The 26522-nt window shown below is 42.2% G+C and overlaps 1 protein-coding gene across 7 annotated transcripts; it reads left to right on the top strand.

The window, feature by feature from the left end:
- The first annotated feature begins 36 nt into the window (after positions 1–36).
- Positions 37–25969, top strand: SETD4 (SET domain containing 4). Of its 7 annotated transcripts, XR_005382343.1 has the most exons (12): positions 599–754; positions 2049–2154; positions 8707–8802; positions 12432–12469; positions 14579–14667; positions 16205–16634; positions 18565–18739; positions 20347–20428; positions 21506–21586; positions 23615–23651; positions 24503–24626; positions 25701–25969. XR_005382343.1 is itself a non-coding variant. In XM_038581439.1 (11 exons), the coding sequence occupies exons 2-11, from the start codon at positions 2082–2084 to the stop codon at positions 25833–25835; spliced, it is 1323 nt and encodes a 440-aa protein (XP_038437367.1). In that variant the 5' UTR covers positions 37–239; positions 2049–2081; the 3' UTR covers positions 25836–25969. The 7 variants fall into 7 exon arrangements, 4 of the variants coding, with proteins under 4 accessions (XP_038437367.1, XP_038437369.1, XP_038437368.1 ...); XM_038581439.1 differs by lacking the exons at positions 599–754; positions 23615–23651 and adding an exon at positions 37–239; XR_005382345.1 differs by lacking the exons at positions 23615–23651; positions 25701–25969 and adding an exon at positions 20726–20827 and having other exon boundaries at positions 595–754; positions 24503–24544.
- Positions 25970–26522: the final 553 nt, after the last annotated feature.

The raw sequence follows: 26522 nt of genomic DNA, 5'->3' as shown, positions 1-26522 counted from the left end.
ACGCGCAGACGCACGCGCAGACGCACGCGCAGACGCACGCGCAGACGCACGCCAGGAGTGGAAGCCCCCGCACAGGGAAGCTTCCGCCCGGCTGCGGAGGCCCGGGGTTGGTGAAGCGTGGAGGCGGGCGCGACTGATGATTCGCGTGTCCCTCCGCTGCGTGGGCCGGCGCCTTAACTCCCTGTCACCTGGGCCCCTAGTCCGGGTGTCCTGGAGCGCTAGCCCGCCGCCGTGCCCAGGTGAGCCAGAGGGGCTTCGGCGTGAGGGCGGCTGGGGGGCGCGGGCCGCCCGGGGCCCGGAGCTTTCCTTCCCCTTTCCCTGTTGGTGTGAACAGCACCGCTCGGCCCGCACCGCCCCCTCCGTGGGCCGCGCGCCGCAGGGTCCCGAGGCCCGCACGTCCTTCCGCGGACGTCGCCCCTGAGCCGCGGTTTGAGGCGCGGGGGTCGGGGGATGCGCCGGAGCCTGTGGCCGGGAGTTGGTCCCTCCGGGGTACCGAGGCTCAGGCTCAGCCGCAGGGGGGAGGGGGGAGGGGGGAGCGAGGCCGGGGCGGGGGGAGGGGGTCCGACCTGCTGTCACCGCGGCCCGGGATGCCGGCGGGGTCCGTGCCCTCGGGGACCCGGCTCGCAGGCTTTGGGTAGGTCGCGGAGCTTCCGCGGCTGCAGCGGGGTGGTAACGGTGCCTGGCTTGTCACTCGTTTCCGCCCAGTGCTCATCAGTAGTGGATTTTTAAAGCCAGGAGTATGGCCAGAATGCAGGTACGTGCACCTACGGGATGTCCGTGTTGTGGCCCTTACGCGCTCCTGCGTTTATAAGTCCCAGGATAGGAGGATGTACGTACACGTAATAGTAAAAGCTTCCTCTTCAGGCACGGGTTTGAATATCCTGCCTTAAATTCTGCTTTATGAACACAACGGACTATGTCAAAAGCAAACCCAAAAGGAATCATTAAACGTCCTGCAACCTTTTCACTTAAGATATCTTGAACATGGGGGGGATCCCTGGGTGGCGCAGCGGTTTGGCGCCTGCCTTCGGCCCAGGGCGCGATCCTGGAGACCAGGGATCGAATCCCACGTCGGGCTCCCGGTGCATGGAGCCTGCTTCTCCCTCTGCCTGTGTCTCTGCCTCTCTCTCTCTCTCTGTGACTATCATAAATAAATAAAAATTAAAAAAAATTAAAAAAAAAGATATCTTGAACATGGGGACACCTTGGCACGTACCTCCTTCCTGTCAGTGGCTGCATAGTGGGTTCATGTCCATTGTCTGTCGCCCTGGTGTGGTTCACGGATCTCATCAGGTTAGAGACTACGATAGTAATTTTAAATTTTATGATCATCTTTTTGTGTTGTCTGATTTCTTGGCTCTCATTCCCTCCCTAATCTGTTGCAAACCTCCATTTACTTACATTGATTTCAGTATCCTGGTTCTAAGAACAAATCCGTATTTCCTTCGTATTAAAAAAGGATTTTTATTCTTCTAAGACTTTCTAGCTGATGGGGGCTCCATGGCTACTGTGGTTTTTTTTTTTTTTTTGTTGGTTTTGTCTTTTTAAAGATTTTATTTTTTTCACGAGAGAGAGAGAGAGGCAGAGGGAGAAGCAGGCTCCATGCAGGGAGCCTGAGGTGGGACTCGATCCTGGGTCTCCAGGGTCACACCCTGGGCTGAAGCCGGCCCTAAACCGCTGAGCCACCAGGGCTGCTCTGGTTCTTTTAAAGCATATTGGTGCTTAGTGAATGTGGATTAGCACTGAGTTATGTAAGTCACCAAAGCACACAGTTGTCAAGTCAGTTATGAGGATTTTGATGATTAATCAGCATTTAATAGGACTTCAAGATAAAACTATTTCACAAGGACCGGTATAATGGATATTTCCTTCCTGCACAAGGAATCACGGCTTTGCTCACAGTATAAATGCCTTGTGTACAAAGACACTTAAGAGAAACGGTTTAATAAATAACAGGAGTCTGTGTTTTTAAATCCTTGTAGGTACGAAGAATGGTGATTATCATACAAATGGGAAGAAAGGCAAAGAAAATGCTTTTTTTGTTTTAGGTTGGGCAACTGAACAGAAACTGCAATTTTAGGATGAAGAAGGGTGGAGGAAGAACGAGCCGGATCAGAAGACGGAAACTCTTCAGATGTTCTGTATCAAGAGGAGGTACAGTTTTGATCTTTTGGTGCCAGTGATGAAAGAAAGGAATCCTTGGTTGAGTAGCGTTAACAGATACACATAGCTTTTCTCAAAGGCAGATGGGCGATGTTCAAAGAGAATATTTCTTAAAGAATACTCTTTTTCATATATTTTTTTTTTATCAGAGTTCAGTTTGCCAACATATAGTATAAAAAACAAAACAAAACTGATGAACGTGGCGGGGGAGTGGGGGGAAGTGGGGCAAACCATCAAAAAGACTCCTAACTACAGAGACCAAACCGAGGTTTAGTAGAGGGGAGATGGGCGTGGGGTCGGGTCTAATGTGTGACAGGGACTAAAGAGGACAGTTGTGATGAGCACCAGGTAATGTAGGGCAGTGTAGAATCACTGAATTCTACCCCTGAAAGTAATTTTGTATTTTAATTCACTGGAGTTGGAAAAAAACTTGAAAATTAAAAAAAAAATTACTCTTTTTAATAGTGTCACTATGTCTTTTTAAATCCTTGTGGGACTGTGAATATATTTCTCATTGCTTCAACTATGTCTTCTCTTGGGATGACTCCCAGGTTTCTGCTTCCAGGCCTGACCTTTCTCCTGACCTCCAGCTACCTGTAGAATATCAGTGTTTGGGTATAAATTTGTCATTTCAGATTCAGTGTAACGGAGTCTGAACAAGACATTGTATGTGGAAGTGCTTGGCCAATGGGAAAGTACTACGTAAATGCAGTTGTTATTTTTAAGAAAAATTAATAAAACTCCTCCTAGTTGGCCCCAAGCCTGTCAGCACCATTTGAGGCTGTCTTACTATTTCCTTCTTTGCGCTCTGTGGCCAGTGTCCTACAAAATGTCATCTAGTTTTTCTTCCATAAGCTTCTCCGTCTGTTTTACTACTGGAAGATGATTTCAGGCGGCTCTGCTGGTTTACCTACACCCTTGCTTTTCTTCCCTGCTTGTTATTCCATTTGTTGCTGTGAGTCTCACTTTCCCAAGGGACAGCTCACATGTTGCCTTTTCGGTTTAAAAGCCTCCAGGGATTTTCTTTCATTCCCTTTTGCGTGATATCTGTGGGCTCCATCCTGTCCCTCCTGTACCAGAAGCATGTTCCCTCCATGCTGTTCCCTGCACGCAACCCACACATTCCTGATGATCCTTCAATCTAGAACACCTGTTTTCCTTCTCCCTGCCTTTTCAGTTTTTCTCTGGTCTTTAAAACTGAGCTGAGATCTTGTGTTTTTGGTAATGCCATTTTCAGTTTTCACTAAAGTCATCCTTTGTTATGATGCTTTTTGGGTGTTATTCTTAAGGACCTATGACTTTTTAGTTGTTTCTTATGGAAGTGTTATTTCCTAGCTAAGTTAACTTTTGAAGTTGAAGAACATGTTGAACATTCCCCACTGTGGTTAACATAGTACTGTGTGCATAGTAGTTGCTCATTAAATGCTCACTGATTAAATGCTGCTACTGTAAAATCTATTCTCTAGTTTTTCATCTATTTCATCTATTTTCATCTAAAACTATTCATCTTAGTTTTGGTGACATATTTTGGAAACCTTATTATCTTGGGTCATGTTTTTAAAAAAGTTTTATTGAGGTATAATTGTCATACAATGAATGTCAATATTAAAGTGTATTAATTTGATAGATTTTGACATGTATGTTCACACAGGAAGCTATCACCACAATTAAGATAATGAACATGTCCATCCATCTCAAGAAGTTTCCTTGTTTCCCCTTGTAACCCTTTCCTTTTGCCTCTCTTTAACTGTACCCTGCCCCCTGCCCCCACCATCCAGGCCAGCACTGACGTGCTTTCTGTCACTATTGATTTATTTGCATTTTATAGTATTATATGATCCTATAGTGTATCATAAGATATAATAATAACATAGTATTTGGCTTCTTTTACTTACCATAGTTTCAGTGTAGGTTAAGCTTTTAAATAAACTGCCAAACTGTTTTTCAGGAGTGATTGTATAATCTCACATTTTTTCCAGCAGTTTATGAGAGTTCTATTTGCTCCACATTTTTGCTGACTTCTCATTGCCCTTTTGACTCTAGCCATTTTAATGGGTGAAGTACTATCTCACTATGATTTTGATTTGTATTTTCCTAATGACTGGTGTGCTTATTTGCCATTTATATAGGTTTTCTGTGGTTGACTGTGTAGATCTTTTGCCCATGTTTTTATTAGTCGGTTTTCTTTTTTCTTTTTTCTTTTTTTTAAATTTTGTGTGGTTATGGTAAGCAAGACATTACTTTCAATTACATCTCTCTGGTTCTATTTGTACTTTTGGCTATTGATTTCTGCACATCTGTTTTTTTACTGCACTTTCTTAGTTCTTTTCTATATATTTTTTGCACTTTTTTGAGCTGAAATGCTAATTCTTATTTATTTGTTTATGACTTACTTAATTTTTAGAATTTCGGTACAGTTAATATACAGTGTTCTCCTAGATTCACGTGTGAAATGCAGTGATTGAGCAGTTCTCTACATTACCCAGTGTTCATCAGGATAAGTGAACTCTTCACTCTTTGCCTCTTTCATCTGTCTCCCCACCCACTTCACCTCTGGCAACCATTGTTTGTTCTCTGTATTTGAGAATTTGTTTTTTATCTTTTTTTTCTTTTTATGCTTGTTTCTTAAATTCCATATATGAGTAAAATCATATAGTACTTGTCTTTCTCTGACTGATTTCACTTAGCGTTATAATTTCTGGATCCATCCATATAAATGGCAAGATTTCATCCTTTTTTTGGCTGACTAATATTCTATTCATCTATCGATACCTGTCATTCATATCTTGGTTATCGTAAATAATACTGCCATATACATAGGGGTACACATATCTTTTGGAATTAGTGTTTTTGTATTCTTTGGATAAATACCCAGTAGTGGAATTATTGGATAATATGGTAATTCTATTTTTAATTTTTTGAGGAAGCTCCTTACTGATTTCCACAGTGGCTGTACCAGTTTGCATTCCCACCAATGGTGCATAAAGGTTTCTTTCACTCCATTCCTTGCCAATGCTTGTTTCTTGTGTTTTTGATTGTAGCCTGACAGGTGTGAGTTGATCTCATTATGGTTTTGATTTGCATTTCTCTGATGATGAGTTGTTCAGCATCTTTTGATGTGTCTGTTAGCCATCTGTGTTTTCATCTTTGAAAAAATGTCTGTTTTATTTTTCTTGACTACTTTATTTTTCTTGACTTACTGATTCTTTTATAAGATAGGTGTTTTGCAAATACTTTCAATCATTCCGTGGCTTTTCTTTTCATGCCCTTAACAGTGTCTTTCTTCTGAAGAACAGAAATTTAAAATTTTGATAGTCTTATTTGTCAGTTTGTTGTTTTAAAAATCTTCCTTTTGGTGGTGTTACCTAAGAAATTTGCATAACTCAAGGTTGCAAAGGTTTTCTATGTTTTCTTCTAGGAGCTTTATAGTTTTAGACTTTATATTTAAGTCTGTGATTAATTTTTTTAAAAAGATTATATTTATTCATGAGAGAGAGAGGCAGAGACATAGGCAGGCACCCCAATTTTGGATTAATTTTTATATGTTGTACAAGATAGGAATACTTTCTTTTCTTTCTTTTTTTTTGCGTAGGTAGATCCAGTTGTCCTAGCAACATTTATTGAAAAAACTGTCCTTTTCCACTGAATTGCTTTTGGACCTTTGTAGAAACCTCAACTATTAAAAAAAAAAAAAAAATCCAACCAACAAACAAAACAAAACAAAACAAAAAAAACCCCTCAACTATTTATATATGTCTGGGTCCTTTTTTTGGACTTTCTGCTCTGTTCCATTGATTTCTTTTTGCTAGTCTTGATGACAGTGTTACATAATCTTGGTTACTGTAGCTTTATAATGAGTTTTGAAATGAGTATTTTTAAAAAATTTATTCATGATATAGAGAGAGGGAGAGAGAGAGGCAGAGACGCAGGCAGAGAGAGAAGCAGTCTCCATGCAGGGAGCCCGATGTGGGACTCGATCCCAGGACTTCGGGATCATGCCCTGGGCCAAAGGCAGACGCTCAACCTCTGAGCCACCCAGGCGTCCCTGAAATCAGTATTTCAAAGTGGTTTTGACTATTGTAGGTCCTTTGCATTTCCATATAGGTTTTAGAATCATTTTGTCAGTTTTTTACAAAAAGTCTGCTTGAATTCTGATTTGGATCATATTGAATCTATAGATCCCTTTGGGGAGAATTTGATGCCTTAACAGTGTTGAATCTGCCAACCCATAAACAAGGCATATTTCTCCATTTATTCAGGTTATTGACTGTAGATCTTTAAAAAATTTTTTTGTGATAAAATACACATAAGGTAAAACTGAACGATTGTGACATTTTTAAGTGTAGTTCAGAAGCTTTAAGTACATTCATATTGTTGTCCAACGAATCACTGGAACTCTTTTCATCTTGCAGAACTGGTACTCTATTTCCATTAAATAGTGACTTCTCATTCCGCTCTTTCTCTAGCCCCTAGCAGATACCATTTTGCTCTCTGTTTTTGGTGAATTTGACTGTTCTTGGTAGCTTGTATACATGGAGTCATACAGTATTTGTCTTTTTGTGACTGGCTTATGGCACTTAGCATAAGGCCCACAAGATTCATCTATGTTGTAGCATGTGTCACAATTTCCTTCCTTTTTAAGGCTGAATAATCCATCATATAGATGCCACATTTTCTTTGTCTGTTGATAGATACTTAGTTTTTTCACTAACACTTGGCCATTTTTGAGTAATGCTATGAACATGGGCAAATGTCTCTTTGAGATCTTGCTTTCTATTCTGGATATATATCCTGGAGTTGCGGGGTCAGTTCTTTTCTTAATTTTATGAGGACTTACCTGTTTTCTGTTTTCCATGGTTTTCCATGGTAGCTGTACCATTTTACATTCCCACCAGCAGTGCTCAAGAGTTTCAGTTTTTCCTTTGGCAACACTTCATTTTGTATTTTTTTGATAGTAGCCATCCTAATGGATATGGGACGATACACATTGTAGTCTTTTTTTTTTTAATTTTAATTTATTTATGATAGTCGCAGAGAGAGAGAGAGGCAGAGACATAGGCAGAGGGAGAAGCAGGCTCCATGCACCGGGAGCCCGACGTGGGACTCGATCCCGGGTTTCCAGGATCGCTCCCTGGGCCAAAGGCAGGCGCTAAACCGCTGCGCCACCCAGGGATCCCCCACATTGTAGTCTTGATTTGCATTTTCCTAGCGGTTAATGATGAGCTTTTTTTAACATACTCGTTTACCATTTATATACTATCGTTGGGGAAATGTCTCTTCAAATCCTTTGCCTGTTTTTTGCTTTTTATATTATTTATTATTCACTTATTTATTTGCTTGTTTTTTTTTTTTAATTGGGTCTTCTTTTTTCTTTTTCTTTCTTTTCTTTTTAAGATTTTATCCATTTATTTGAGATAGCACAAGAGTGAGAGAGCACAAGCAGGGGAGCGGCAGAGGGAGGGGAAAAGCAGCCTCTAGCCTGATGCAGGGCTTGATCCCAGGACCCTGGGATCACAACCTGAGCCAAAGGCAGATGCCTAAGTGATTGAACCACCCAGACGCCCTAGGTCTTTTTTCATATAGGCCTTTATAGCTGTAAATTTCCCTGTCTCACAGTTGTAGAAGCCAGAAGTCCAAAATCAAGGTGTCAGCAGGATTGGTTTCTTCCCAGGGCTGTGAGGGAACCATCTGTTCCAGGCTTCTCTCCTTGGCTTGTAGATGGCTCTCTTCCCCCAGTGTCTCTTCTGTCATCTTCCCTCTATGCCCATGTCCAAATTTTTCCTTTTTATGACACTAGTCCTGTTGGAATAGGGGCCACCCTAAATAACTACCTTTTAACTTGATTACTTCGGTGAAGACCCTATTTCTGAATAAGGTTATATTCTGAGGCACTGGGGTTAGGACTTCAACGTAGAATTTTGGGTGCACACAGTTCAGCCCATTGGTACCTTTTATTTATTTTTCTTTCATTTATGTTGGCTAGAACCACTAGTGCAAGGTTGACTGGAAGTGTCTTGTTCCTGATCTTAGAGGGAAAGCACTCAATTTTTCATAATTATGTCAGTTGTAGGTTTTTTGTTAGTCTATCAGGTTGAGGAAGTTCTCTTCTATCTTGTTCTCTTCTATCTTGCTTGTTGGTGTTATTTATCAGGAATGAATGTTAGGTTTTATCAAATGCTTTTCCTTCATCTTTGAGTTGATCATATGGTTTTTCTCTTAGTTTACATTATTTAGGTACTACTTATTCTCATTTATGACATGACCATCTGTCTGAGACGTTACTTTTTATTATTTTTTTGAGATAGTAAGAATGGGTTGGGGAGACAGGCAGAGGGGAGAGAGAAAAAAATCTTAAGCCAGGGATGGAGTCCGATGAGGTGCTTGATCTCATGACCTTGAGATCATGACCTGAGCTGAAATCAGGAGTCAGATGCTTAACTGACTGAGCCACTCAAGGTGTCCCTGAGACAGTTATTTTTTATAAATGGTACTGTGATTATATAGTGATTTTTGTCACCATTTTATCTTTGTTTTCCTGGTTAGTGAATGAGAGTTACAAGCCTGAATTTATAGAGCTTAAGAAGTGGCTGAAAGATAGGAAGTTTGAAGATACAAACTTAATACCTGCTTGTTTTCCAGGTAAGGTCTCTAGCATCATCTCTCAGGACTTTGCTCACATGAGAGACATGTGGGCCCAGGTGATGGGAAAGCAGGGACAGTTCTTGAAGGTGGGCTGTATTCTCCTTTGGAGCACATCTTCTGTTGTGTGTCAGACTTCCTACTTTGTAGCTATTAATATTTATTTATACTTTGTTCTTAAAATAAATTGAAGTGGCTTGGGAGAAATTCCAAAATGGTAAAAATAATACTAAAAATTAAAAAAGGGAAAGTGAGAATAGAAAAATAAGATGAAGATGGCATAAGGATAATACATAAAAGCCATAATTCTAAAATCTTGTTGTATTCCTGTTCAGCCACAAATTTGACTATCCTTCCAATGGCCAATTTATATGATCAGTTACCTGAGTCTTTATGTTCTGTAAGCAAAACTAACTTGTTTACTCAGCAAAGTGCAGGTATTCCTGAACTTAGACCTTCCCAATGAAGACGTTTATGTAATATGACTGGTGTCCTTATCGTCATACTCATAGTGGTTTCGTGGGATTTTTCAAACCATGCAGGCTGATGAGATTATCCCATAGCTCAGGTGAGTTGAAATAGATTTTTTTTTTTAAAGATTTTATTTCTGAGAGACCTGCAGAGAGAGGCAGAGACATAGGCAGAGGGAGAGGTAGGAGAGGTAGGCTCTCTGTGGGGAGCCTGATGCAGGACTCGATCCCTGGATCCTGGGATCACAATCTGAGCCAAAGGCAGACGCTCAGCTGCTGTAGAATAGAGACAGTTGTACAATCAGGGCCTTGAAAGTCTACATCACAGAGCAGGTGCAGATCTTTTTTTACCGTACAGAAAAGTAAATCATATGCCTCTGGGTGCTCCTTTGGGACACTGAAATAATTAAATACCCACTAGGTAATTTAACTTTGAGCAAATTGACTTCTTTATACATCATCAAAATAAATGATGTGGCCATGCTTGAATGAGGTGATGTGTGTAAAGTTATTTCCTACACATCAGGATGGCTTTGGGCTAAAATATTTGCTTTGAGCCATTACCTGTTAGGGCTGCTCCTCTTGAAGATGGTAAACCAGTTTTGTCAACTTCTGACAGGTTTAACTTTCTGTTTTTGTGTGTGAAGAAGCACAAAAACAGGGAAAGCCACACTTTTTTTTTTATTGGATGGAGTTCTTTACAAGACGATCTAGAAAAAATAGTGTTAGGAGTGGACTGTGCCTTTGGCCTACCTGTGCCTCAGCTGTCACTTGGCCTTGAGAAGGATAGGATTAAAATTACCAAGCAGGGATTGGCATATGTTTAGGTGGAATGTCTGAAAAATAATCTATCATTTGGAACAGTGGAGAGTGAACCAGTTTTAGTGCAACAAGTCTTTCTGGGCTCATCTCCAGATTCACTGTCACAGAGAGGCTGAAGCAGAATGGTTCAGTAATGGTCACAGCCCACTACTTACAGTTCTGGGGCCAAGGAGCCTTCTGTCTTAGGCAGTTCGAGCTGCTATAACAAATTACTGTAGACTGGGTAACATAACTGATTCCCTCCTCACAGTCTTGGGGCCTGGGAAGTCCAGTATCATGGTGGGCACAGATTCAGGGTCGGGTGTGGAGTGAAGCCAGGTTTGCAAATTGCCATCTTCTAGTTGGGTCCTCACATGACGGGAGATTCAAGAGCGGGACTGGCTTTCTGGTCTCTTCTTAGGGGTGCAGTAGGCACTAAATCCCATTCATGAGGGCTCCGTCCTCATGGTCTAAGCACTTACCAAACGTTTCCCACCTCCTAATGCCATCACACTGGGGGTTGGGATTTCAACATACCTTCCCTAAGTGCTTTATATACCTTAATCTGACAGGAGGGGACGTGTATAGGAGTCTATCAGAATGTCCAAAATTCTGGGGAATTAATCTTAGTTTGTGGAGGTGCAAGAACAAGATTCCTAAGTTGCAAGCAGGGTTCACAGTCTTCAGACTCTCACCTGATTCATGCTTTGGGAATTGACCCCAGTATTTGTTTTTGCCACCAAAAGCACTGGCCACATATGAGTCTCCTAGGTGGACTTAATGATAGCAGAAATTTTCAGGTGCCGAGAAGCCTATAATAAGCTTTCCTTTTATAAGATCCTAATGGCCACTTCCTACCTTGCCTTAGTAAGTGCAGGTTACTGTGGTTTGTTTTCTGATACTGAACACTGTATTGTAGAAATACAGGTGAAGTATTTTCCAGGGTTATTCCATATACTAAGTTCTATTCACATATGCAGTTTGAAGAGAAATTTCCACTTAGCTTAGCAAAATAATTTTTTAAAGGATGACTCCATAGAAAAAAATCCTTCCACTAGTAGTTGGTTCCAGGGTTCTGGCCCACAGGGATAATTAACTCTGCCATGAGACACATGGAAGAAATTAAATCAGTTTTTGAAACCAAAACCATGTGTCTGAGCACACAGTATGCTTCTGGGTAGAGAGATGAGTTAGGACTCATCAAATAAGACTTACCAGACTTCTGATCTAGGATCAAGGCAGGAGTTCCCTCCATGAACTAGGAGCTCCCACTAGTCCTGCAGGGATTGACCTTTGCTGAACTATATTCCCTACTAGTTGAGAGAAAAAGATCAAGAATTATGAATTTGAAAAGATGAATATTCTACACCTTGTGTAGTAGTTATAGGTCAGAGTGTATGTAGGCCTGCTGGGAAAGCTACTGACTGTTAGAGGGACAGAGCCTTGGGCTTAGAACGGTACACTTCGGGGTGGTAGTGGTGTTGACCATGCAGCTGGTGAAGTTACTTGCTGTGACTGCTCTGGTCGAGGCCTTGGCTAATCAGGAGGAGCTGGCCCTGGATCTCCCCTGTTGAGCTCACCCAGTCAAGGAGAGTCTAATGACTTTCCTGGTCAGAGAGGGTAGGGCGTGGTCTGAAGGCTTTGTGGGACCTGAATGGGTTTATTGGTCAGCCAGTCAAAGAAGCCTCATCACTGGGAAGGCTGGCTCTGGTAATGAGTAAAAGTGGCTTGAGGGTCCAGCCTCTCTGGTTGGGTGGGCTTCAGGAGTAGGCCCCCAGCGCAGCTGATAGGCCCCAGGGGAGAGGGTCCAGCTTGAAGGGTCCTATTAGACACCCAGGAGCAGATCCATATAAAGTCGATGATCTTTAGATCTTGACTCTGCTCTTCAAGGGTCATAAACCCAAAAGGAGGTCAGGACATTATCTAGAAGGAGCTTCTTGATCCTCTGTTTCCCCTGGGAGTCAAAGGATGAGAGAACTTCAGTGTGTGTAATTTTGAGGTTTATTTGCATGTTTTTAAAAAGCTTTATTTATTTATTTGGGAGAGAGAGCAAAAGAGAACTCGTGCATATGAGCAAGCCAGAGGAAGGGGGTTGCTAAGGGAGAGAATCTTCAAACAGACTCCCCACTGAGCACAGAGCCCAACTGATGCTTGATGCACATCCCATGATCCTGAGATCATGACCTGAGCTGAAACCAAGAGTTGGATGCTTACTGACTGAGCCACTCAGGTGCCCCGTTCAATTGCATTTTCTACTCAAAATGATATCCTTAATATCTTGAAGACACAGGATTTTGTTGTTGTTGTTGTTTGTTTTGATACCATAGGATTTACCCTTTTTTCTTTTTTGTGTCTTAGGTACAGGAAGAGGGCTGATGAGCAAAACATCCCTGCGGGTAAGAATTTCTGTTATCCTTGAAACCTAATGTAGATTTTGTTCCTTTGTTTTTGTGGTTCAAATCAGGTGAATGAAAAATATTTCAGACACATAGCTATTTTTTACCTAATGGTAGGTTTGAATGTAATTGTGTCAGTTAGCTTTAAGTTTGCTGCATAGAGTGACAAACCCAAAGTAACAGAGCAGAAGTTTATTTTGCTCTCAAGTAAACAGGCCTGGATGGGCAGACCTGGGCTTGTGTGGTGATCCCATAGCTGTGAGAGGCTCAGACTCCTTCCAGCTCTCTGTCCACATTCTCGGAGAAGCCCTTCACCCTCAGGTCCAGGGAATAGTTCCTGGAGCTGGAGCAGCAAGATGGAACAAGGGGGTGAGGGAGGGCAGGTTTCCTTCTTTTAAGAAAATTCTAGCCTTCTCCCATAGACCAGGTACACAGCCCTAGCTGGCTGTGAGGGCGGCAATTTGTGTCCTTTCCCTGGCATAGTGACCTCCTGATAGGATTGCACGAATGGCTGGAGGAGAAGGGACGTGTTGGGTTGGCAGCTAGCCATCTCTGCCACAGCAAATTGTACAGAGCAGCCCGTATGTATGATAAATGTACCTGGGGAGGGAGCTGCTCTCATCTGAGAGGGTGCGTGAGTCAGCAGAGGGCAGAGCCTCAGAGCCTGGCTCTGGACTGCCTACAGCTAGTGGTGGGACCCGGTTAGCTCCTCTCCTTACCTGGCAACGAGGAGGTAAATGACACAGAGGATCTCTAGGGTCTATTGTATTTTTTTCCATGTTACTTAAAGGATATCTAATGCATGGTTTTTTGTGAAGCTAGAAATTAATTCCTTAGTTTATTTTTAGTTCCTTAATTATAAAATCCACCTACGTGCATACACGTTTAGCCTAAAGAATGGTCCTTTTTAATGTTGTAATTCTCTTTTGCTACTTTTTTTATTTAAAAAATTTTAATTGTAAGATATATATGACAGAATTTACCATCTTAGTTGTTTTTAAGTATAGATCAGTGATATTAAGTGCAGTCACATTGCACAATTTTTTTATGTTTTAAAGGAACATATAATTGTGTTCCTGCTATTTTGGGAGGAGAGATACACTTCTCATGTATATGGCAGTAAATGTAGGTAGTCTTTGTTTAGATTACGAAATAATAATTGGCCATTTCTTCACCTCTGCTTTCAAATACAACCTTTGGTTAAACTTTTTGAAAATTGGGACATAAGTTACACAGAGTGAAATGCACTCTTAAGTGAAATGCACTTTTAAGTGTCCAGTTTCGTAAGTGTTGATGAAGAGATTTACTCTGTCAGGATATAGAACATTTTATTAAGTGGGCTTTTTTTAAATCAGAAAATTGTAGCATGTTGGAACAGGAAGGGACTGTCATGATTGTCCAGCTTGATCTTGATTTACAGATGAGAAAACCAGAAATTGAACCCAGAAGCTTTTGGCCTGAGATCTTTAACCAGCTTAGATGCCAGTTACAACGAAAGCCAGGATCTTAATTAACATCAGGCTTCTTGGTGCTTTGCTTCTGGTGTCTGTGACTTGACATCCTAATTTTTTCTTTTTATATTTCTATCTCCGTGGGAGGAACTGAAAACTATACTTTTGCAGGTGGTAAGATGAACCCCTTGTGGTGGCTGGGCTGCCCTTTTCTTAGTCTGGTTGCCACAGGTTATATGTATGGAGAAGAGGCCATTACTGGGAATAGTCGCCAGACACACGGATTTCACCAGATAGAGTTGTTCTCAGCGGTTTCTGCCCGTTTCCCATAACACTGTGTCCCGGTATAAGAATGTGAAGGAGCAGTATGATTTGAGTTGTCAGACAGTTTCCACATTCCTTTCTGGTGAAGGGCTAACTGCTAGTGGATGCCAGTCACATAATTCACCTTTAATTCTTGTTGGGGTTGTAGTACCTGCTACTGGAGCAGTCTTGCCTGCACCCGCTGACTCAGGGACTAGGGAGCCAGATGATTGGTGGGCACTTTGGGTCTGTGAGTGGGGTACCCTGGGTTCTTAGTGGACGATGATTGTGGACCCAGGGACACAGGACCTTCCCAGAGCACGAGTGTTCTAAACTTTACTTTCTTTTTGGTAAGGAGGGGCAGATGATTATTTCGTTGCCTGAGAGTTGCCTGATCACCACGGACACAGTGATTAGAAGCTACTTAGGGACATACATTGCTAAGTAAGTGACCGCACACATGCTCGTCCGGTGCAGGTGCTTGTCTTTTAAAGTCCGCAGCATTGGCGAATAATGTCCTCTAAGGCATAGTTCATTAGGACCAGCCTCTGTGTACGCCTAATACATATTTGAAATGATTGAAAGGGTTTATTCTGTTCTTGAAGTTTGTTCTTAATTCATTTTAAGCTGCATTTTTAAGGGTTTTAGTAGGCTGCCTGGGATATGGGTTTGAATCCTGACCTATCACGTACTAGAAAATGAAGATAAAGTGGGAGAACAGATATCCATCATTCTGAGGACCTTGACTCCTCCTAGCCTGTTCTTTATGATAGTAGGTCTCGACAGATGTTACTCTTAATTTTACCCTTACTGTACTTGCTTGAATTCTCCTTCAGCTGCAAAGAGCTGTTGACATTATGAAAGAGTGGTTTGTTTAGCATAGAAGAGAGGAGGCCAAGTTAGGAGAGGACTGTTTGCTGCCTGTTGGTATAGTGGGCCTTTGTTGGGGTGGGCTTTCTGAGGACAGAGTGAATGGGACCTGTAGCAGAAGGGGTTTCTAAATAATGAGGGTTATATGATTGTATTGTTTCTTAACTCAGGATCTGAGCTCTGGACTTAAATCTCCTTGGCATGTTTTTATGAGGGCAAATGTATCTTTATTGGCCTGAGTAGAAGCAGGGTTGCTCTTAGTATTAATATTTTCTATATCATTCTGAAAATTTGAGTAGGATATTTGGTAATATAGGGATCTGGATTTTGAAGGATTAATGAAACCTCTAAATACATTCACACAACATGAGATCTTTTTATTGCTAACAAATAAAAATACTGCAATATATAGTTTGTAATAGACTGGGTAAATTTAGGGATTAAATTTTTAGAACTTGAGCAAATATATATAATGAGCTGATGTAGTTTTCTGTGTAGGTTAGTGTCCTACAGTAAAACTTTCTGCAGTGATAGAAATATTTCATTCTGCATTGTTTAGTATGGTCGTTGTTAGCCACTTAGGCCTATTGAGCGCTTGAAATGTGGGCTACATGACTGAGGAATTGAATTTTAAATATTAACTTTAAATAACTAAAATTGAAATAATTATATGGACCCAGTGGTTATTGTATTGGATGCGGCCAGTCTCTAGGTTCTTTCCACTAGTTTTCTCCCCACCAAGTTTGATACCTTTATCCGAGTGAAATAAGTGAACTTGGAGCAGCAGCTTTAAAACTGGAGAACCAAGTTGGAAGCAAAGAGGTTGTTTGCCAAAAGGACTGTTGCAAAGCTGGAACATGGGTTAGTGAGACCGTTCTCGTCACTAGTCAGTGTGACTTGTTTAGAGCATTTACATCAGCATTTACTTTCTGCAGAGGAAATTCTTGAGGAAGCAAAACCTTGGGTGCATTTGAATAAGCTTGGAGGATCCTGATAGATTGGCCACAGTCCCTCTGGGAGCAGAACAAACCACTAGGATATCTTTTTATCTATCTGGCTTGTTCTATATTAGATAAAAGTAATTCTTTGATCTGGCTTGTGTTTTGAATAGGTGGCAGCCTCCCCCATCTCCTCTGCTGGCTCTGTGCACCTTTTTAGTTTCAGAAAAGCATGCTGGGGACCAGTCTCTCTGGAAGCCTTACCTGGAGATTTTGCCGCAGGCCTACACCTGCCCTGTGTGTTTGGAGCCAGAAGTGGTGAATCTTTTCCCCAAACCTTTGAAAGCAAAGGCCGAAGAGCAAAGAGCCCGTGTGCAGGAGTTCTTTTCTTCCTCCAGAGACTTTTTCTCTTCCCTGCAGCCCCTGTTTTCTGAGGCTGTTGAGAGCATCTTTAGCTACAGGGCCCTCCTGTGGGCTTGGTGCACGGTCAACACCAGAGCTGTGTACGTGAAGCACAGGCAGAGGCAATGCTTCTCCACAGAGCCAAACACCTACGCTCTTGCCCCATACTTGGATCTGCTGAATCATAGCCCCGAAGTCCAGGTGAGAAGTTGAGAGCATACATGTTCTGTTTTGACAGGAATGTCTGTGATGTATAGAACCTGACTTTAAAACTATAGACAGAGGTGTTGCTGGCTTTAGGTAAACCTGCCTGCCACCAGGTATTTTTTATCTTTTCTCCCAGACCCCTTTTCCTTCCTGGTATGTTCCCCACCCCCTCTGTGTTTTCCTACCTGCTCTCCAGGCCCTCAGAGCTTAGTGTTCTATCCCCCTGAGTGGCCTTAACCAGCAGCACTTGTATTTCCCAGCTTGGGGGCAGAGTCCTCTTTCCTCCTGCCAGTATGGGGACTAAAGTCTAGAATGCTTTCCTGACACCTGGTGGTATTGCTGTCAGTGTTTATCTTTGCTGTGATCCCTTGATTTACTTGCTCTCTCCCTCTCTGAGCTGTTTAAGGATGTGGGCTATGCCTTATTTCTCCCTGTAACCCAGTGCAGAGCCAGTCACATGGTAGGCATTTGATAAACCTTTACTGAATGGATGGGTATTTGTGGGGAAAAGGAGTCTGAGAAATATTAAAGAATCCCTCTTTGGGAGATAGTCCTAGATCTCATCCCCAGCCTTTTTCCCCTATGGCACAAAAAGCAGATGACAATACTTGTAGGCATGCTGGGCTAAGTGCCTGACTTTGAGGGCAAAGGTGTCCATATGTTGGCTTACCTGTAACCTGTTCAGGGTACACTGGGAGGTACACTGGCTGGGCCTCTGCTCGTGTAGTTCACTTCATACTCCACCGCACTTGGAGAGGATCCTTGACACTTGGCTAGCCCACGTGCTGGTGAGAGGGCAGCATAGGAAAGCCTGTACTGTGCTTTCTCAAGCAGAGGCAATCTTCTTGTCTGTCTGCTTGTAACTTTTTTAGAAAGATGCATTTGTGACAGTATTAAGCAAAGGAGCTAGAAGTTCTATGGCTGTTTCTGTGATTGATATTGAAGTAATGTTTGGGGCATACATATAATAGGGTGCTGGACACAGGAACCTCACTGGGGTGACTTTATTTTTATTGGGCTGTTAGTGCCTTTGTGCTTTAAGCCAGTGATTTTACAGCCATCATAGAGGCCCCACAAATTACAGCCTGTGACCAAGGGCCCTGGCAAAACCTAAAATACTTGCTCTCTGGCCCTTTATGGAAAAAAGATTGTTGATCCTTGGTCTAAAGCGTGTTGTAGCTGGCTCTTGGCATGTAACTCGAAACCATGGCCATAATCTGTTGGTGGTGCAAGCTGGGGATTTCAGCCCTGTTACTCATCCTTTCCCTGTCATTGCTGGGGTTTACTGTGTAGTGTGGCAGCCTCAGCACTTGTACACACTCCTTAGTGTGGAGAGCAGTAGGTCATCCTGCTGCTCTAAGGCTGTGTATGGTGAGACCTGAAATTCGTGTGTTGTCTTGACATCTTTAGGTCTCGCAGGGCCCCAGGGGCCTGTGAGTTCCTCTGCTCTCACTGGATATGCTCCCACCCAGAGGGAAAGACCCCATCAGCAGGACTAGCGACACTATGCCTGGTCCATAGCCTGATGGTTTCCGCTCCCTGCCAGCCTCTTCCAACGAGCTCTCACATCTCCCCACAGGAACCAGGGTTTCACCTCTTGTTACTCCAAAGCCTGCTTCCTGTGTAGCCCCTGCATGGCTGGGGTGTCCTTTCCACCAGGGTATACATGTAGCTAGAAAACTGTTCTCTGTCATACCTGTCCACTTTGGCCATCCTGAGAACCCGAGGCAGGACCCCTTCCCTCACGAGGGATGACGTGGAGGCAAAACAGGCCCAAGTGCAGGCCCAAGTGCTTTTTCCCCACACGTAGTTAAATTCAGTGATGAGTGTTTGAAAGCTACACCTGACTTTAATACAGTAAACTTAATATTTGCAGTTTCACGCTTGGCTTTAAACAAAAAAATCGTTAATTTTTTTTTTCTAGGTAAAAGGAGCATTTAATGAGGAAACTCGCTGTTACGAAATTAGAACGGCTTCAAATTGTAGGAAACACGAAGAGGTGTTCATCTGCTATGGCCCTCATGATAACCAACGGCTGCTCCTGGAGTATGGATTTGTTTCCATCCATAATCCTCATGCTTGTGTTTATGTCTCAGAAGGTTGGAATCAACTTTGTTCTTACTAAGAATTTACAATTTCTTTTCCCCATCGGGGGGTGTGTTTCTTTTAAGTTTTAGTAAAAGTGGCAAAACCTTAAAATGTGTATCATTTATTTTCCCCTACCTAAGGGAAAATACTCTCACTGACCATGTGATTTGAGTGTTGAAGTGAAAAACAACAAAAGCTCTGGTCAGTACTGAGGATTGGAATAACTCCGAAAAAATAGTAAGGCCACTAAGTAAATGAATAGAATATTAAAAAGTTGGGAAGAAATGGAAATTTTTGTGCTGAGACCTTGTCACTGTTACTAAATACAGGATGGATTTGAGAACAAAAAATAAATATTTAAGCACCTACTGTCTGAGGCACTGTGCTAATAATGGATACAAATATTACATAGTTTTGGGGGTTTAATGCCATGATAAAATGTTGATCTCAGTTATTTTTTCTGTGACCTACTAACTAGCCATCATTGGTATTACTGTTCTTAAAAATAATAATTTAGGGGCACTTGGGTGGCTCAGTGGTTGAGCGTCTGTTTTTGGCTCAGCTCGTGATCCTGGTGTCATGGGATGGAGTCCCAATCGGGCTCCCTGCAGGGAGCCTGCTTCTCCCTCTGCCTGTGTTTCTGCCTCTCTCTTTTATGAATAAATAAATTCTTAAAAAAATAATTTAGCTATTAAATTGATGCCATGGAAATTCCAAATACAGTATTAATAACAGTACATAGAAAAATGGTTCTTTCCCCCTCTTCCTGAAGCAGCAGAGAAATAGTTTTGTAGGCCATGAAGAAATGTGGCCAGAGGTTTACCGACTATATAATTTGGGGTAGTTTTAATATAAGTTGTAGTGGAAATAGAACTTGTTCAAGATGAAACTACACCATCCTATAGGCAGAATAATAATGTTACTTCTCAACATAGAAATTAAAAAGCAAAAACTGGGCCTTGCTGGGTCTCTGAGAAAACTAGCTTTGAGATTAGCCTCCTGTTATCAGAATCACTTTAATATTAATGACCATGAAATACTGATTTGCAAACAGTTTGAGCAAAATTTACATTTTAGTAATTTTTGCATTTAAAATAAATATTATAAATATAATAAAATCAAAACATAGGACTATAAAAAAGAAATTTTAAAAATAGAAAAATCAGTCATTATACTGCTACCCCAAAAAGCTTTGCTAATTTTTACCTGTTGACTTTCAATTCCTTATACCCAGTTTTGAATTCTGGCATTTGAAAATTCACAGTTATAAACAATTCCTCATGTTTGTACAGCTCCTGTACTTTTGGTGGCTGTAACTTCCATCCTCCTGCCACTGTCTTAATTACCTGGTTCTGTGAATTGATTTGCTTAGTGGGGACATGTGTTGAGGTTGTGGATATTTTCTCCCCTGCCCTGGAATTCCTCTAGCTTTTCAGGGGCTAAATAAAGATCTCATTGAATTGAACCCAAGTGGTGCTTTTTTGGTGTGAATTAGGTAAAACTGTTTACACAAGTCTTGATCATTGATGGGTGGGAGAGGAACTGTAGAAGGTCCACACTTTTGTCTTATGGTACCCTAAATTTATTTCATTCCTATCTTTTTTTTTTTTTAATGTAGATATACTTGTTAAATACCTTCCAACAACAGACAAACAGATGAACAAGAAGATTTCCATTTTGAAGGATCATGACTTTATAGAGTAAGTGTTTTCTCTGTCTCTTAAAACTATTCCTTCAGGAAACTTTGATGAGAAGATTGAGGGTTGCATTTCTCCAGGTACAGGATACCTCCTGACTTGTACAAGTTGACAGGTAGGTGTTTATCGAGCATTTCCTGTGTGTAGTAAATTGTGCTTGATGTGGGGCTCACAAGGGGTATAAGATACTTTTCAAGAAACTTATTTTAGGGGACATGAGATACAAACTGGAAGGGTTATTATACTAACAGAAAGCCCTGTTGATCTAGATTGGTAGTCCAGTGTTTGTCTCCAACACAGGGTGCAGTGGAATGGCATTGAGCTACTGCAGGCCAGGCTGGCCTCAGTCACCCAGCAATGTGGCGCAAGCACTTAGGGCACCGGGCTAGGAGCTTTGGCCAGGTGATTCTCTGCCAGGTGGGATAAATAGGGTTTGAGGCTCTTCCTTTCAGATTTTCTTCTGTAAATAAAACTAAGTTTTAAGTGGTCCAGGAGCAGTGTGAGGGCAATCTGGCTGCTGTGGCTGCCATTTGATGCCCAGGGAAATGCTGATTCTTCATCTTTCATCTCACTAGGACCCATGACACTGGCCCTTTTCCTCTGGCTTCCTCATCCACATTCAGTTCCTTATCAAAATTAATTGGAAAGTTTTTTACCTTTTTTTTTTTTTAATGATTTATTTATTTTGGGGAGAGAATGAGCAAAGAGAGCATGAGCAAGGGGGAGGGTCAGAGAGGAAGGGAGAAGCAGACTCCCTGGTGAGCAGGGATCCTGATGTGGGGCTCGATCCCAGAACCCTGGGATCCTGAACTGAGCCGAAAGCAGATGCTGAACCAACTGAGCCACTCACGTGCCCCTTTTACTATTTTTTTTAAACAGAAAGTAAGATTTTTTTTTTTTTAAACTCTGGCTTTATTCTTAAGTATTTGCAGACTTATTTTTCTCTTTTGCCTTTGTGACCAAGATACAAGTTACATAATGTTTAGCCCCTTCAGAAAATAGTTGGCTCTTCAGCCATTTGCCGTGGTGTCATGAAATATTGGAATGACAGGTGTGTTGTTATTTGTTTTTATGCTTTAGAAATTTGACATTTGGATGGGATGGACCATCTTGGAGGTTGCTCACAGCTCTTAAGTTGTTATGTCTGGAAGCCGAAGAATTGTAAGTTTCATGTATGTTGGTCGTGAACTGTAGTTACAACCTGGAGGTAACCTTGGGGCTTCTCTTGGCTTACATTCAAATACCCATTCTGGGAGGGGGAGGAAGGAATGACATTGTATACCAGGAGGCTTAGCCTCTATGGAACTTGCCCGTGCTGTGAGCGATTTAATACTAAGTTTTCACCATTTCTGGAATTCTGGTTTTAGAGTTGTAATCAGAATACATGGGCCTGAGAACTTTTTATTCTCAGGTATTTTTCCCTGGTGACCTGCAGCTGGTTGTTAGAGTATGTGTGTGTGTATATATATATATTTTTTTTTTCATCTTTAAAAAAAATTTTTTTATTAGAGTTTGATTTGCCAACATATAGCATAACACCCAGTGTTCATCCCATCAAGTTGTGTATGTTTTTAAAAGATTTTATTTATTTATTTATTTATTTATTTATTTATTTATTTATTTATTTACTTAAGAGAGTGCGCATGCACGCGATCATGTGCATGTGAGTGTCACAAGGGCAGGAGAGGGAAAGAGAGAATCTCAAGCAGACTGTGCTGCACGTGGAGCCTGACACGGGGGTCCATCTCAGGACCTTGAGATCATGCATGACCTGAGCCAAAATTGAGAGACGGTCAACTGGCTGAACCATCCAGGCACTCCTTAGAGTAAATATTTTAAAAAATATGAGCATTGGCACTTTATAGTGAAGTCCCTGAGTATTGTCCCTGAAGTCCCTGAGGAATTGTTTTTTCCTGGGGGCAAACAACTCTTCCCACCTGGTTCTATCCTGGGGCACACGTCCAGCTGCTTGGTAAAGGAGAGGCCTGGATATTTCATGGAGGAGGCAGGTAGAAGGGGCCCTCGGTGTAGACTCATTACTTTGAGGCTGCCAGTCCCCCCCTCCCCCCCCCCCAGCATGGAAAAGACTGTCCAGTGCAGGGACCTTTGTCAGCCTGGATCCACTGCTTAGCTTAGCAAAAGCTCAGATGAGAGAAACCATATGAGGAGTGGACTTGCCTAAGATGGTGACCCCATCCGCGAGTGGTTGGGAAGACTAAAGGGGATAATGTATAGAGATGCCTTCAAGTAGTTGATGCTCATTCAGTGACTCCTGTCAGGATATCGCTTACTTCTTTTTCTGTAGGGACTCTGGGGAAAAATTACTCCCTGATCTCAACACCAATAGATGTGTTTATTCTCAGCACATGTTGTGTTTTTATCTTACAGTCACTGTTGATTCTGTATCTGATACATTTCCTTCTCTTTATTGTTTGCTAGAAAACTCAGGACAAATGTGTAGCCCGTCCAAATGTGCAGGATTTTTAAGGCATGCAATGTATCCTGGTTGTATCTTATCCCTCCTCCTTTCACCTTTCCCTTGTCTTGTTTTCACTGTCCATTCATCTTACCTTTTATTTCATCTCATGTGTGTCCATATAAGTGTCTTCAGGCCCTTTGTAGAAAAGGTAGGAGTCCTTCTTAGGCACGTATCTCAAATTAAATGAAACAGGCTATTTCCCAGAGGTCACCTGAGGCCTTTTTTCCTCCCTTTGAGTTGTTCCTAATGGTCTGGGTGGTGTGGCAGGACAGATGTGGTGTGTGGTGGGGATCCAGCTGGATGTTTGCATGCTCTTCCCGTCTCTCATTAGTGCTGTCACTAGGGTGAGTTCTTTACTGTTCCTGATCTTAGTTTCTTTATGTCTAACATGGGAACACTAAATGCTTTCTTTGTGGGATCCCTGGGGGGCTCAGCAGTTTAGCTCCGCCTTCAGCCCCGGGCGTGATCCTGGGGTCCTGGGATCAAGTCCCACATGAGGCTCCCCGCATGGGAGCCTGTGTCTGTGTCTCTGCCTCTCTCTCTCTCTCTCTCTCTGTGTGAGTCATGAATAAATAAATAAATAAAATATTAAAAAAATAAATGCTTTCTTTGCTAGGAAATTGTGAAGATTAGATTAGATTAGAAGATTGTTTTATATGAAACACTGTGCCTGGTGTGTAGTGATTTCCTTCTTTCTTTTCTTTCCTGAGACTGTGGCTGTTCCTGAGGTTTCGGTTGTCTCTAAAGGTGAAGACATTTAAGACTTTCTTCCGTGTGACAATCTTGTCAGCTGTTCTGAATTTCTCAGTGACTTCGATATACTTACACTCTGATGTGGCAGTTGTCACTTTACCTTTCCCCTCCTTAGCCATTCTGCTTTGGATTCTCTGCATCCACAGTGTTCCTCCACCCTCCTCCTTTCTGCTTAGTGCTTCTTGCTGTCATGGAGATTTGGTTCTGCCACCTTCCGGCTCAGCGTACTGCTGTAGCTCCCTCTTGCTTATCCTGAAACACTTACACTTCTCTGCCTGCAGGAAGTTGGCTCCACTTGCCCCCTTGAGCCCCATTTCCATGTATTTTCATTGTATAAAATGGGAATGACCTGCCTGTACAGAAGGGCTTCGCTATAGGTTCCTCCTTCCATCTCCAGAGCATTTTACCTTGTGAAACATGATCTGTTCAGTTTGCCATAGTTTAGGAAAGACTGTCACTTGAAGAGAAGGAAAGTTCTACTGCCTTTGCTCCTTAGCCCTTAGTCCTTTGGGCTGCGAGTCACCTCCCTATTCCCATGGCTGGTGGGCGTGACTCAACTTATGTGCCAGACACAGGATTGCAGTGATAATAGAGTTCAGTCCCTCCCTGCAAAGAGCGTCAGTCCCCTTGATTCTTATTCTCAGCTCTTCCTCCTTCTTCTGTACCTTGTCTGCTTCAGCACAGGAACTACATGTGGTGGGAGGTTTTAGGGAATCTGCTAGTGGAGTGAGTTTATTAATGCTTCTGGAAAAATAGGAGAAGAGTTTGTTGTATTGAAGTGTAAAAAGCCTTCTTTACTTTTTGAGAGCCTGCTGACATTACCTTACTGAACAATTTGGTTCTAGTACGTGCTGGAAAAAAGTACTTCTTGGGGAAGTCATTTCAGATACAAATGAGAAGACAAGTTTGGTCATAGCTCAGAAAATATGCCAGTATTTCATAGAAGAGACCAATGCTATGCTTCGAAAGGTATGTTTCTAGAACATTGCATTCTTTTATTAAAGACATATTTTGATTAAGAAGTTACTTGCTTTGTACATGTTACACCTTGTTAGGGCATTGTTTGATGCCTTAAAATAGATGAATGTTGATGTAATTTCTGGGATTTTTGTCTGTTAACATTGTGTTTATATTTTCGATAGGTAAAATTATTGGATGAATTTTCAAGTACTCTTTTAAAAATATTTCTGTTTAGTAAATGTTTTAGTGAAATGGGAAATCAGCTCATTTTTTAAGAAAAGATTTTATTGGGACGCCTGGGTGGCTCAGTGGTTGAGCGTCTGCCTTTGGCTCAGGGTGTGATCCTGGAGTCCTGGGATCGAGTCCTACATTGGGCTCCCTGCATGGAGCCTGCTTCTCCTCCCTCTGCCTGTGTCTCTGCCTTTCTCTCTGTGTCTCTCGTGAATAAATAAATAAAATCTTTAAAAACAAAAAAAAGAAAAGATTTTATTTGTTTGAGAGAGACAGAAAGAGAGAGAGAGAGAATGAGCAAGGGGGAGGGACAGAGGGAGAAGCAGACTTCCCCATGGAGCAGGGAGCCTGACGTGAGGCTGTATCCCAGGACCCCAGGATCATGATCTGAGCTGAAGGCAGGCAGAAACTTAACCACGTGAGCCACCCAGATGCCCTGAGAAATCAGCTCACTTTAATGAAAACATTACTGGGATTGAAAAATAATTTTAATGAACCTTCAAGACATTATGCTAAGTGAAATAATCCAGAATACAAAAAGACAAATATTGTGTAATTCCACTTATATGAGTTATCCAGCATAGGCAAACTCCTCGAAACAGAAAGTAGAGTTATGGTTACCAGGGGCTAGAGGTGGGGGGAACAGGGAGTTCCTGTGTAATGGGTGCAGAGTTTCTGTTAGAGACGATGGAGGGAGGGATCCTGGGGAGACAAAGTGGTTACAGGTACAGGACACTGTGAGCATAACTTAATGCCATTGAACTATCCCTGCAAAGTGGCCAGAATGTTAAATTTTATGTTTATGTATATTTTACTACAGTAAAACAAAATTAATTTTAAAATACCTTCCAGATTTCTCATATGAAAGATGAAGAAGTGACTTTGCTAAACCAACTAACTTTAGTAGAAACATTGTGGACAGAAGAGCTAAAGATTCTGCAGGCCTCTGCTGAGATTCTAAACAGCTTGCAAACACCTTTTAGGTAACTTCACCTAATGCATTTGATCACCTCCTATGGTGGGTGTGACTTCTTAAACAGGTTTAAACAAAGATTTATTTTGTATAGAAGCATTTACAGTCAATGAATGGTTTCTATTAAACAGTTGTATACCAAATCCTACTCCTTTTGCTTTCTTTGTTGATGGGATGGAGCGGTGGCTTGCTCTGACGCTGGAGGGTATCTGGGGGGTGCGGGCAGGGCAGACTCTGCAGGATTCTGAAGCTAGAAGTAGAAGTTGGATGTGCCATCCTCACAGCACCTCTGATATTCTCAAAATAGACCACAGTCCTGCAGGAAGAAGTAGGAGGAAAGCCCTGCACTGTAAGGAGAGAGGGGCTGTGAGGGGCTCTGTGTGTGGCCTTTCACTGGTTGTCTACTTCCCCTGTGACTCAGCACTTGTAAAAGGAAGGGCAAGAAGTTGTACTTTGATCATGTTCTGATACCCTTGGGTTTAGGGATGGGCTGGTGGTGGGTGCCTTTGGGTGGGTAGGGTGGAGGAGTGTGGGGCAGGCCTAGGTCTCTGCTGGCCTTCACCCTGAGCTGCACTGAGCTGGAGCAAACCATGCCACATTTTTTGCTTCTGATTTCCAATCTGAAAAGGAGATTGTTGGGCTGGAATGGGGGTGGATGTCCAATGCATCAGCCCTGAGCCCCCGGTCAACAGAAGGACTGG

This window comes from Canis lupus, chromosome 31 (genome assembly GCF_011100685.1).
Source record: "Canis lupus familiaris isolate Mischka breed German Shepherd chromosome 31, alternate assembly UU_Cfam_GSD_1.0, whole genome shotgun sequence".
Classification (NCBI taxonomy): Eukaryota; Metazoa; Chordata; class Mammalia; order Carnivora; family Canidae; genus Canis; species Canis lupus.
Note: the sequence above shows the minus strand (reverse complement) of the source record. Positions and strands in the feature narration are given on the sequence as shown.

Coding starts and splice junctions, on each gene's coding strand:
- SETD4 (XM_038581438.1), top strand. Junction 8,803..12,431: donor AATACCTGCTTGTTTTCCAG/GTAAGGTCTCTA, acceptor TTTGTGTCTTAG/GTACAGGAAGAGGGCTGATG. Junction 24,627..25,700: donor CCAATGCTATGCTTCGAAAG/GTATGTTTCTAG, acceptor AATACCTTCCAG/ATTTCTCATATGAAAGATGA.